The 12,801-nt window shown below is 40.8% G+C and overlaps 1 protein-coding gene across 1 annotated transcript; it reads left to right on the plus strand.

Annotated features, from left to right (window-relative positions):
- The first annotated feature begins 3,741 nt into the window (after positions 1-3,741).
- On the plus strand, positions 3,742-8,193 carry POLE3 (DNA polymerase epsilon 3, accessory subunit). Its single transcript, XM_072430504.1, has 5 exons — positions 3,742-3,868; positions 4,798-4,878; positions 5,788-5,873; positions 6,967-7,085; positions 7,833-8,193. Exons 2-5 carry the CDS (start codon positions 4,813-4,815, stop codon positions 8,000-8,002), a joined length of 441 nt encoding a protein of 146 aa, XP_072286605.1. The 5' UTR covers positions 3,742-3,868; positions 4,798-4,812; the 3' UTR covers positions 8,003-8,193.
- Positions 8,194-12,801: the final 4,608 nt, after the last annotated feature.

The following is a 12,801-nucleotide window of genomic DNA, read 5'->3' on the forward strand; positions in this document are numbered from 1 at the left end:
GTGACTCAGGGTTTTCACTTTTTGTACCCCGAGTCACATTTGGGGTTACCGCCAGGGAGGTTAATAAAAGTCATCTATTATATGTGGCAATAGTTTGTAACCCTGCACAAAGAATTATTGTAATTCCTGTGAAAAATCATCGATTATAGGTATGTGCACCAGTTACAGAACAATTTGTACTTAATCACAGTTCTCTATGTACACAACTGGAATTGGATTTTTCATTCTATTATGTTATAATTCAGTCTAGCATTGCAAATCTTTGACACCTAATTGTCCACTTTTCATAGCAATTCAGTTTTACCAGATCACCTAGGTTCTCTCTTGATCAATATTCTCTAGTATTAGACATGTTTGTAAATGGGGGTCAGTGATTGACATTTTTTCTTCTACATAATGCCAGGTTATTATATTATGGGAAATTCTAACCTGTACATAGCAGAACATTTGTATGTTCTTGTGCTGTCCCAGATTCAGCAGCCATAAGTGATTTCTGCTCGTTCTTAGCATTGGGTATGTTACTGTGCAACCATTTCTATAGAGATTGCAGGTAGGAAGGTGTTCATTCACCTCTCTTTGAACAGAATATGTACTTGTATGTATGAACCCTTATGCAAGGAAATATTTATTAAATACAAAACATATACATATACAATGACATTTTGATGTCATATACACTAAAAACCTTTTATTATTAGTCAAGAAAAAACAAGCACAATTGCGTTAAAATGTTTTATTAAGATCTTAATTAATAAATAATGAAATAGCTATATAGATCAAAACATAGCAAAAGTAAATGACTGAAGTATACAGGACTGTCACCAAAAACAATATATTCTCCTTCCATAAAGTTAACATGTTTATACATACATACCCATATACTGTATTTGGACAGAAGTATCACACACTTATCATCCTTTTTATGTTAAAAACACAAAACCAGCCCTTACATTCTAAGCAATCCACCATGTTGCCTTTTTAAATATTTTGTTACCTATGCTCAGGTTAGGTGTGTTAGCCTGAGACCCTCCATACAGATAAAACAATAGAGGTTAGAGTTGCTCTTTAATGTCTGTGTCTAACAGCACAGTGGTTGAACATGGTCTGCAGCTTTGGCAGGTGCACCCCACCAGCGTGTCCTTCTCTTGACCCCGCTCAGGGCCAGAGCTGCAGACCACTGGTTGGCGACCGCTGGTCTAAAGGACAGTCCAACCCAAAACTGAAATTTTACATATGTCTAAATAAATGCACTCATGTTTATGAATACAAGTGAATCCAACTCCTAAGGCTCTTTTCCTACCACGTCTGAAGCTGTTGTAATACAGTCTTGTTTTTAGGATCAGATGGTCAGTCTATATCCCTATGCAGTGTCCATTTTGATAGAAACTGAATCATGTTGCTGAAAGCAGTTCTTTGTGAAATGCACCACATGGCACCCAAAATGCCATCTCCACCCTCTCTACAACCCCCCACCACCCCCAGCCTGCAATCCTTACAGGGACCTTCTCCCCTTACAGGGTCGCTAAAAATGATTTTTCCATATATCCCCAGGAAAACAAAGCCCCGCTGCAAGGGTTGATTTCTGCTGAAAGTGGAATTTGGATTTAGGGAAGTAACATTATAACATGTGCTCATTAACATGAAAGATGAAGGTGATGCATCAAAGCAACAAAAGAACATACTGTACAGATCTAATGCCTAAATTCTCAATTCACAGCACTTTAATTAGTTTTTTTTACACGGTTATGTCACCTCCCTCCGTCACTGGAATTACATTGTGTTGATCGTTATCTCTCAAGATTTTAGTTTCATGTTCATCCGTTTTACTCTTTAAGCTCTTCTCACCACCAGATCGCACCCACAGTATCCTCCCTATATTGGACTCCCAGATCCCACCCCTATGTTCTCACGTGCACCTCATGTACTCTTCTGCTCCTCCAGATGTTCCTTTGTTACCCCAGACCCCCCCCCCCCCATATCGCATTCTTCTGCACCTCCAAATCGCCTCCCCCTCATATCACACCCCTATGAATTTTTTGAAACCCCATATCACACCCTCTTGTGCCCTCAGGTGCTATCCTGCACTTCCATATTGCACCCCCACGTGCTTTCCTGCTTGCCCAGATGCAAGTCCTTATGTGCTTTCCTACATTGCCCCAGGTCCCACCCCCAAACTATTCCCTGAACTGGCCCAGACCCCTCATGTGCTCCCCTGAAACCAGCCCAGATCCTGACCCCCATTGTGTTTTTCTGATCCCTCATTTGCTCGCTTGCATAGCCAGATGCTTTCCTGCACCTCCAAATCACATCCCACCCACCATCAGGCCCCCTCTTGTACCCCTAGATTGAATCACCCCCACCAGGTACCATTCTGTACCCACAAATCACAACCCTCACACAACAGGTATCCTCCTATACCCAAAGATTAAAAATCTTGCTCCACAGGTGGTTTTCCCTACACCTAGATAGCATTCCCCCACCAGGTGATCCCCTCTACCCTTACCCCTAGATCACCCCCCACTACCAGGTGCTCCCCTGTGCCCCAATAACCTATCCCTCCATCCCCTAGATTGTATCCCCCCCATCAGGTGCTCTCCTGTACACCTAGATCGCACCCCTCCACTAGGTGCTCTCCTGTGCCCTCCGGATCCTATCCACCAAAGTTCTCTTCTGTACCCTGTAGATCACCTCCCCCACACCAGATGCTCTTCCCTACCCTTAGGTTGCACCCCCCATGTGCTCTCATGTACCCCCTTGATCACAGACTTCACCAGGTGCCCTCCTGTACCCCTAGATTGCATCCCTTCCACTGTCTCCCTGTACCCCTAATTCTCACTACCCCCAACAAGTGCCCCCCTACCCCTGCATTCACTACCCAGTGTCCCCCTGGATTGCACCCCCCACCAGGTCTCCCCCTGTTCCCCTAGATAGCATCACCCCACCAGGTGCTGCCATGTACCTCCAGATTGCATCCCTCAACAGATGTTCCCCTGTATTCATAGATTGGAATTGCATCCCCCACCATGAGCTCTTTTCTGTACCTCTTGATTGCACTCCCCCCCCAGGAGCTCTCCTGTACCCCTAGATTGCACCCCCCCATCACCCCAGGTGCTTTACTGTACCCCTTTTTTTTACCCCCCTAGCCACCAGTGCTCTCCTGTACCCTAAGGTTGCACCCACCATAAGCTCTACTGTACCCCTGGATTACACCCTCCCCCACAAGGTGCCCTACTGTACCCCTAGACCCCATAACCCACCAGGTGCTCTCCTGTACCCCTGGATCACCCCCCAGCCACAAGTGCTCTCCTGTACCCTAAGGTTGCATCCCCCATGTGCTCCCCTGTACCCCCTCCCACCAGGTGCCTTTCTGTACCCCTAGATTGCACCCCAACACCAGGTGCCCTACTGTACCTCTTGATTACATCCCCCACAAGGTGCTCCTGGATTAATCTACCACCACTAAGTGCACTCCCTTAACCTAAGCTTTTATTATTAATATTCAACAGGATTTATATAGCGCCAACATATTAGGCAGCGCCGTACATTAAATAGGCAGCCCCCATGTGCTCTCCTGTAACACCTATATCACACCCCCACCAGGGTCCTCTTGTGCCTCAAGATCGCGATCTACTGTACCCCTGCAATACAATGCAATAGCCTGCAACAATCTGCTCACTGACAGGCGGCCTGGGGCGGAGAGATGGGCGGAGAGATCCCTCACAGCCACAAGAAACACCGAAATACAGAGGCGGGAAATCCTCTCCCAGAATCCTCTGTACGTATCGCAACACGTCACAGACCCCGCCCCTCCCTTAAACGACTCCATGCTAGCATATACCCTGGCGGGAATTGGGTATTTCGGGGTTTGGTGAGTACGGAAGGGTATGGCTGTGTTCCCCGATATCCAGCATGAAGCTGGTGACTAGCTTTCCATTTGCAGAGGCTGAGCCTGATTATCGGTCTGTATCAGGAACGTTTCAGACTTATAGGAGCACCTGGCGTATAAACACACAATAAACCCTGCTTACACCCATTCAGGATCGCTTTGACCTGTTTTTTATACATTTGGTATGGCATGAGGGATTCCAGTCTGTGATGACCCCAATGGCAAAACTAGGTCCTTTTTTTCACCCCATGACTATTACTGAAAATGCAGAGCTGTGTTACCCGAAAATGACGTCATCAGACCTTAGCCCGGGGAGGGGGTGGGGTGTAATAGTCTGCTCATAAAGAGGGTAATGAGCTCCTGTGGCCATGAACCCCAATTCAGACTTTTCTTTGGATACATTGGAGATGAGATAGAATTCATGTATATATGTTACCCATATTATGTTCCTTTCTGTCCTTGTGACAACCCCTTCCCCCTCTATATGGCATTAGAATAAGGTTGTCACCAAGACAGGGGAACTTTTTGCACATCAGTGAGCCACTTTCTTGAAAAAGTCACTACAAGTATCATCTACCCGCAGCAGCCCCATGGAGAATGGGTGGCGTGAGCAGTAGAGAACCGCTTACAATAACCAGCTGCTAAATCTTCAGACGCTGTTTATTTAGGAACCAGAACTGTGCTGCGAGCTACTGGCAAGGTGGCAGCTGCTTGAGATCGATCGGTCCTGACATAGATCTCAATCTTGCCTTACGTAGACAGGAACTTCTGATTTCTTCTGGCAGTCGGCTTTTTACAGTAATGGCAGCCACTGTATGGCAGGAGGTCCACATATATGTGACACAGGTGATTTGCTTTATATGTCTACAGAATATCGAATTGCTAATGTTTTCTCTTCTCTCCTGCAACAGTTCTAACTTGTCAAGATGGCCGAGAGACCAGAGGATCTCAATTTACCCAATGCTGTTGTCACTCGCATTATTAAAGAAGCGGTAAAAAATCTTTTGTTTTATTACAATGTATACTTTTTTTTTTTTTTACTGTCTCGGACAATAGATCAATAGAATAATCCAACAACTCCTGAGAGGTTCTGCTAGATTTTATTTTATTTTAGTGTACATTGTCTTTTCCTATTCACAGTAGAGTGACTGTGTTTGTGTAAAGCTGCATTACAATTCTCCTTGCAGATCCTCACTTCCTCTCTTGTAGCCTCCACCATTTTACTCAATGTTTGATACTAGAAGGAATGGTGACATGACTTCCATCATCTTCTCATAGTGCTGGAACCCAATGTTTGTCCACCAGGCCAGAGCACTTCAGGCCACATGCTGCCCTGTACTCAGCTGCATTGTGTATTTAGCTCCTGCTATGACGGAGAAAAGCAGGGGGATCGCTGGGAAGGGGTAATTTTGCACCAACACTGGACAAAATGATAGTAAAGATACATATTTAAAAACATGAACCAAACATAATTTAGCCATTTAGAAGTTATATATAAATAAAGGAATCTGATAGTTTTTCAATGTAACTAGAAGTCACACACTGGTCATTTATGAGGTCAATAATGTTTAATAGAGCTTGTTTACAGTGAATTGGCTTTTTTGCCAATATATAAGTATGCACAGCATATTATAGCAGTCTTACTTACCAAAGCGACCCATTTGAGTGCTAGCTTCCCCCTAGTGCCGATGCTTCTGTTCTCTGCCTGTCGTCTTCTAGGGTCAGAGTTAGTGCCCATCTTCGCATACTGGGTCTGATATGGGGAAATACAGCACAACTACACTGGAGTTACTTTGTCCAAATTCTAAAAAAGGCTTACAGGCAGGTAGAAGCAGGTCCTGTTGTCAAAAAATTTGTCTATTGTATGTGGATGACTCTCATTCTGATTTATCTATTTTCAGTTACCAGAAGGTGTAAACGTATCCAAGGAGGCACGTAGTGCAATCTCGCGAGCAGCCAGCGTCTTTGTCCTTTATGCTACATCCTGGTAAGTGTCCACTTAGGTGATGGTTATTTTTTTTTGGGGTGCTTGTAAGGTAAAACATTGTTTTTTTTTTCCTAGCTTTAAAAAGGTAAAAATGTAAAAGAACTAAACAGGAAAAAAAAACTTACCTTTGATCCCGCAGGGCAGTCCGATCCCCCTGGAGGTGTGTTGCATTGGCTCCAGCGTCGTCCCAGCATCTGTCCTGAAGCCAACGCTCCGGGCGCCGCCATCTTCTTCTCTTCTTCCGGGTTCTTCTTCCTATGTCACCTGACCCAGGTGATTGGGTGACTTAGGATGGAAAATAAACTTGCGGATCTCCCTGCTCATGCGTGAGATCAGCAAACTTTTCACTTTGAGCAAATAGGCTCCTTCTGCACATGCCCGAGATGCACGGGCATGCACAGAAGGAGCACCCAAAAGCATACTGTGATGCATGACGTAGGTATCCCCGGAGTGTTGTCTACCCTTTTATGTAAAGTGAAGTTTCTGAGTTTAGGTATGCTTTAGGTCAGAATATTCTAATTAAATATGTGATATCTGCCATGACCAAATTTGAGTCTTTAGTTTATTCACACAGTTAGTGTTCACACAATTATTTAGTTTGTTCACTGATTATTGATAGTAGCCATTCTTAACCAGGCTTTCATGGACCTCCAGGTTCCTCCAGATATTGCTAGTGGTTCCTTAAACTATGGTTGACCTCCCATTTGATGATTTCCACTGACCCACAAATAATTTGTTTTAGCAGGGGTTACCTGAGACCTGAAAATTAATTCCTTGTGAGGTAAAGTAGTTGAGAGCGGCTGCTCTAAAAATTCGGTTTAGATGTACAGTGTACATGTATATAAATGGGCCTTTGCTCCCTGCCCCCACCCAACAAAGGCAAATTGCTTTTCAAATAAAAAAATAAATATTCCACAGTCTGCAGACCATCAGCTTGGTGGATATCACTTAAAAATTACCAGGTACGTCCTCTGTTAAAGGTACTGATGTCTAGATTAAGTGGAGGCAACCATGTTGTGGTGACATGAAAAAGTTATTGGTAAAGGAAATACAGGATGATACATTTTGATACATCATTTTTTTTTTTTAAAAGCGCTAACAGTTTTGCAGTGAAGCAGAAGAGGAAAACCCTTAATGTGTCTGATGTGATGTCAGCCATGGAAGAGATGGAGTTCAGTCGTTTTCTAAGTCCCCTGAAAGAGGCTTTAGAGGGTAAGCGCTAATTTTTAACCATGTACAATATTTTATGCAACTAAAATATTAGAGTATTTTTATTTAGGAAGGTCAATGAGACTCTGTCAGAACAGTGTCATATTTATGTACAGCATACCTGCAAAAAGAAGATCACATATATTTACCTTTCTGGCAGCCTGGTATATGAATGAAGCATCCTCTGCAAGTATTTGTATTCAGCTTGAACATCACTACTGGATTCAGGAGCTGAGGTGAGGAACCACAGATAGCACCATAGCTTTCTGTGGTTCCTCTCCCCAGCTCCTACATCCCGAGCAGATGATTTTACATACTCCGGGCAATAACTATCACAGAAGATAGTGGTTAATAGAGCAGAGGCTTTCAGAGACTCATTTCCCCTATTTGTAATCTTCTTTCTGCCAATATTTTTGACAGTCTCGCTGTAAGGTAAAAGAGCAGTAGATGGGTGTCTTGTCTATCAAATAAAATGCCAAGTAGGTAGAGAAGTCCAGCTAAAATAATATTATAAAAATATTAATAAAATAAATTTTAATTTTTTTTTAAATAAAATAAAAAAAGTAAATTATATTTATTTCTGTATTTTAATGATACTGCAAATAAAAATAATAGAGAGAAGGTTTTTCCTTTTTTCTGCAATACTGTACTGGCAAATCAAAAGAATAAACTTTATTGACAATATTTGCATGTAACTAATATATAAAAAGAATCTGCTAAAACTTAAACCTTGTTTTACCTTTCCTTCAGCTTACCGACGGGAGCAGAAGGGAAAGAAAGAAGCCTCAGAATTAAAGAAAAAGGACAAAGATAAGAAAGAAGATGGTGAAGATGACAAAAGCCGTGAGGATGACAATGAAGATGAGGAGGAAAAAATTGAGGAGGATGAGGCGATGGAAGATGAAGAAGTGGATAACTGAACAATCCTCTTTTTAGGACTTTGGTGTCAGATTTGTCGCACTTTGTGTGAATGGACTATTTGATCTTCATGTCTGTCTGTTTGGATCCCCAGACTCATAATTTCCTGCAAGATTGTTGAGTGAGTTGGTTGTGATGTTATTTGTGGTATGTTTTCCTTAGACCTGTTAATAAATAAGGTTTTTTTTTTTAATTAGCAGATCTTGAGTCGTTATTGTTGTTAAACAACTTTTGCTATGGTCATGAAAATCATTTACCCAAGTCTAAGCCTTGATGCTTGGTGGCTGTCTTTAAACAGGTCTTTGGTGAGACTACAACTTGTGCTATCCTGACTGGACCTAAATTGCAGGCATTATGTCTAAAAGCAGAAGATGTGGGCTACCCCAATCATTTTGACTCTTTATGTAATCCCAGACACACGCAGTTATGTTAAAATCAGGTCTCTGTGGCAGCCAATACAATCATATGCAGGACTTCTTGTTCTTTTTACATTGAAGATAGTTCTTAAAAACATTGGCTGTATGTTTGGGATCGTTGTCCTGCTACAAAATAAATTTGGAGCCCATCAGATGCCTATCATTTGAATGTGTTGGATAACTATCTGCTTGTATTTCTCAGAACTGAGGACACCAATAATCCTGACCAAATCCCTAATTCAACTTGAAATGCAGATCCAAGTTGCAGACATTATCGTACACCTCCCCAGCCATTCAGTGAACAAAGTGCCTTCTGCTACAGCTTTGTTGTTTTTCTGCATCCCAGTTTTTATGTTTTCATGCATAGCTGTTGATATGGCTGGATATATGGCTGTTTACCTCAAATCTCTAATGAAGACCTCTTGTATGTAGACTTTTCAGGACAGTAGATGAGTCATACCTGGGTCCTGCAGGATTTTGCCAATTCTGAGCTGGATATCGTCTGATTTTTCTTCAAGTATACTTTTGTTTTTAGTAGAGTATGATGAGGTTAAAATTTCAAAGGTTTTATTTTTTACTCTCCAAAGAGGCCAACCCCAGCATCAACTAAAGTCAAGCCAGGTCAATGCTCTGATTAATATTTCAGTGGTAAAGTAAATCTACTGTGAGGGCCTTTATCCCAATTTATGGTATTAGTACTGGCCAGGGGACAAATGTCACTCACTCCAATTGTCCTTAGATGCCAGTTTAAAGTGTTTTTTTTTCAGTATTTAATCTCAAATAATGCCCATAGTTTTGAGGAATTACAGCAACCACAGGTTTTTGTTTCCTGTTATGTACTGTCAGGAGGCAGAAGAGAGCATATAAGATCAGGCAGTTGTCAGACTTTGAATAATAACCCACCCCTGACACTCAACCAAATTTTTAGACTTAAAAAAATTGGGTAAATATAAATCTTAAGGCTGCACATTTGAAAGTTTAGTGTTTAGTTCAGTTGTGACTGGTTCTCCAAAATGTTTATGGAATATGATATCAATATATTCATATTTTATAAAAGTATCTCCTACAGCATTGGAAACAAAGCAAAAAAAGTGTATGTTTACATGTGCCTAATCAGAAGTGACAGCTTAGTTTGGCTGACTGGCACAGTAGAGTTGTCTTTTGTTTAAACGCCAACTCCCATATTATTGGCATTCACACCAAACAAACCATACAAAATTAAATGTGATTTGTCTTTCAGCTTAGAACTTTGTCAGCAAATTCCTAACATGTTTACACATTTAGAGAATTTCCAATTCAACTGTAAGATTTCAGAAATGAATGCCTGCCCTGAGGTAAGCTGGCACACAAACACAAGAGTACAGGGCATAGCCAGGCTGTTTACTTTCCTAAAGGGTCAGTAGATATTTTATAATTGAAACTGGCAGGTTGAATCACCTTTAGGGGTCTCTTATCTCTCTGGCTCATGATTAACCAGGTTTTTTGCAATATTTGTATATATTGCTTGGCTTCTGGTATGATGAGGTGTTACTTTAGTTGGTCGGGTCTAGTTTCAGCAATGTTATGTGCACAAATATTGAGATCAGCTGACTACTTGAATATATTGATTGTCTGGGTTTCTCCAATAATTAAATTTTTTCTTCCCTGGTGGCACAGGGATATTCAAGATGACAATTCCAGGAACCACTTGGCTCAAATTGTGTAAGAGAGGTTCTGGGAACAGGAGACCTCATTTTCACGTTGATAGATTTGCCACCACAGATTCCAGACCCTTACCCAATGAAGGATTATTGGGATATGCTATAGAAGACTTTTTGTAGAAGTCTGACTCTTCTATCATCAATACAAATATTGGCAAAAAAGTGAATGCAACTCTGAATAGACATAAATATCGTACTGATACTGTACTGATTGTGAACCTTTTTGTGTCTGAAAGTGTGTATGTATATACACATAGCAGGTCCCCTATTTACTGGTCATGTGGACATAAAAGGCAATATTAAAAAACCTGTGGCACAGTATTTGGCATATGTACCCAATTTATCAACATTTTTAGCATTTCACAACTGGGTTGTTGCTAAACAAAATCCTTTATTTATTATCCAGCTAAAGACGGAGAAAATCAAGTTTGTAAAAATCACTCTTAGGTGGAATAATATGGGCCTCCACCTGCAAACTGAAACCTAAACTTTTCTTTTGGATCTGTGGTGCTTTAGTGCAAACCTCTGCAAAAAACAAAGTGTAGACACTGATTAATAAGATTGTTTTGTGATCAACGACTAGTATTAGTTGTTGAAATAACACAGTAGGACAGATTGAGACAAAGACTTTGCATGGTTATTCTTTTTAACAATGTAGCAAGAGTAAGGATATCATAGATCAAACTGCAGCAACTTAAAGCTAGGCCCTTTTAAAAGTGAACAAACTGGATTTTCTCTTTATCATTAAGAATTATTACACAAGTCACAAGTAAATCCCACAATCACATTCATTATAGGATGTTAGTATAAAGATATTTAAAGAAATACAGACATCTCTGAAAAATGCAAATCACATGAAACTGAATTCCAAATCCAGGAAACATTTCCAAAGATAAATATTAGGACAAAAAGATCCAGAAGGATAGTAAGAAGTATTTAAATATTATTCATGTTGATTGTCAGAATACATAAGGTAAACAAATCAGGTATCTCCTAGAAAAGTAACAAGTTGACATGGAATTGTATGTCAGAACAAGGAATAAAGAACTGATCAACTTTTCCCCAAACTCAGGGAGCATCAGCAGCTGTGAAGGGGCCCATGGATTAAACAAATATTTCATGGTCTGACCAGGTGTACAGTTTGACTGAATGTTCTGAAATGTTCGCTTACACCTTTACTGTAAAACATCTCTAAGTCTGCTGTAACAGTCTTTGTACTGCCCAGCTGATGCAGTAATTATTCCTGCACTTTTTAGACTCCCACAAACAGCTGTTACCTGTGACCTTATGGCTTTGGACTGTAGGCAGCCTGGGTCATCATGAAACAGGCAGCATCAAACTAAAATTTCTTACCTAACAACAACATTTAGGATACTCCTAGGTTCTAACATTATGGGACAATACAGTGGCAGAGGTGTATAGGCCACAAAGTCTTCACTGTAATACCTATCCATCAGGAAGACATAAATGTCTCAGTTGCATGTCACTTTGCAACAATTGCCATTGGTTGTCAAGAATAAATGCACACACCAATATCTTCAGGACCCAGCAGCACTGAGTCCTAGGATTTCTGAACTACGTCACATCTAAAAAAAGTCTTGACCTCTTGATGACCACACACATCTACAAGTACAGAAGAAGGCACACCTATCATCATCCTCAAATAATAGTGCATATATAATGTATTATATATAAAACTGAGGATTATACAGCTGAGTTTAGCAGTAAGCAGTGATGCAATAATGACACCTAAATAGCAGCTGTTACTGTAACAAAAATAAAGGTGGGTACTGCAGGTTAAAAAATAACAATTAAAAAGGAACTAAATTCAAAAATTCCTAAAACAAAAAAAACTAACAAAAAAAATTAGGCGACAGTGCTGCACCCCTTTTTATATTTATAAAAAAAGGGTGTTGCACTTAAAAAACAGAGTTTTTACCTTACTAAAAGGGGGTTATCTAACCATTTATGTAAAGTGAAATTTCTGAGTTTAGGTAGGCTTTAAGGAAGAATAAAATATTATAACATAGATGTAAGTATATAATAGTTTAATTTAAAATGGGCCTTAACACTAAACAGCAATACAGTAGATGAGCTTTAGGAAGGTAGGATAGGGAAAGTAAAAAAGGCTTTCTTCTTATCTCTAAATAGTATTACAGTAGTCCCCCTCTATATCGCGATTCGAAAATCGCGGTCCCTATATATCGCAGGCCCTGAAACCCCTGAGATGTTGTATTGGAAAGCTCAGTGTGGGAATGCTGGCAGTTAAGGGAGGAACAAGTATGGTCAATTGAAGTGCCCCATTCATTTGGATTTAATAAATGGGGCATTCCGATTTACAGCACGAATAGACAGCAGCCAATCACAACCAGGATTCAGTTGTGACTAGCTGTTGGCTATTCGTGCTGTTGAGGAAAGTTAGGCATCCATGTATCGCGGATTTTCATTTATCACAGGTGGTTTGGGAACGTACCCCCCGCGATAAACGAGGGTCTACTGTACAACTATTATTGCAATAGAGTGGAGTCTGCAGTGCTTTTGTCCCAGGTCACATGTTCTGGAGCCACAATGACTTACATTGGGGCACTTAAGTAAAACGTGAATGAGGACTCTGCGATCCCAAACAAAAAAACTAATCCAGAACAAGGTTGGTCAGTTACAAAATATAACATTTTTGTTTTTGGC

The sequence above is a fragment of the Pyxicephalus adspersus genome, chromosome Z, assembly GCF_032062135.1.
Source record: "Pyxicephalus adspersus chromosome Z, UCB_Pads_2.0, whole genome shotgun sequence".
Taxonomy (NCBI): Eukaryota; Metazoa; Chordata; class Amphibia; order Anura; family Pyxicephalidae; genus Pyxicephalus; species Pyxicephalus adspersus.

What these genes read in the sequence shown, in the direction of transcription:
- POLE3 (XM_072430504.1), top strand. Translation starts at nt 4,813, where the DNA reads ATGGCCGAGAGACCAGAGGATCTCAATTTACCCAATGCTGTTGTCACT. An exon ending in GTCCTTTATGCTACATCCTG is followed by an intron (nt 5,874 to 6,966) that starts GTAAGTGTCCAC and finishes TTTTTTTAAAAG; the next exon opens with CGCTAACAGTTTTGCAGTGA. An exon ending in CCTGAAAGAGGCTTTAGAGG is followed by an intron (nt 7,086 to 7,832) that starts GTAAGCGCTAAT and finishes CCTTTCCTTCAG; the next exon opens with CTTACCGACGGGAGCAGAAG.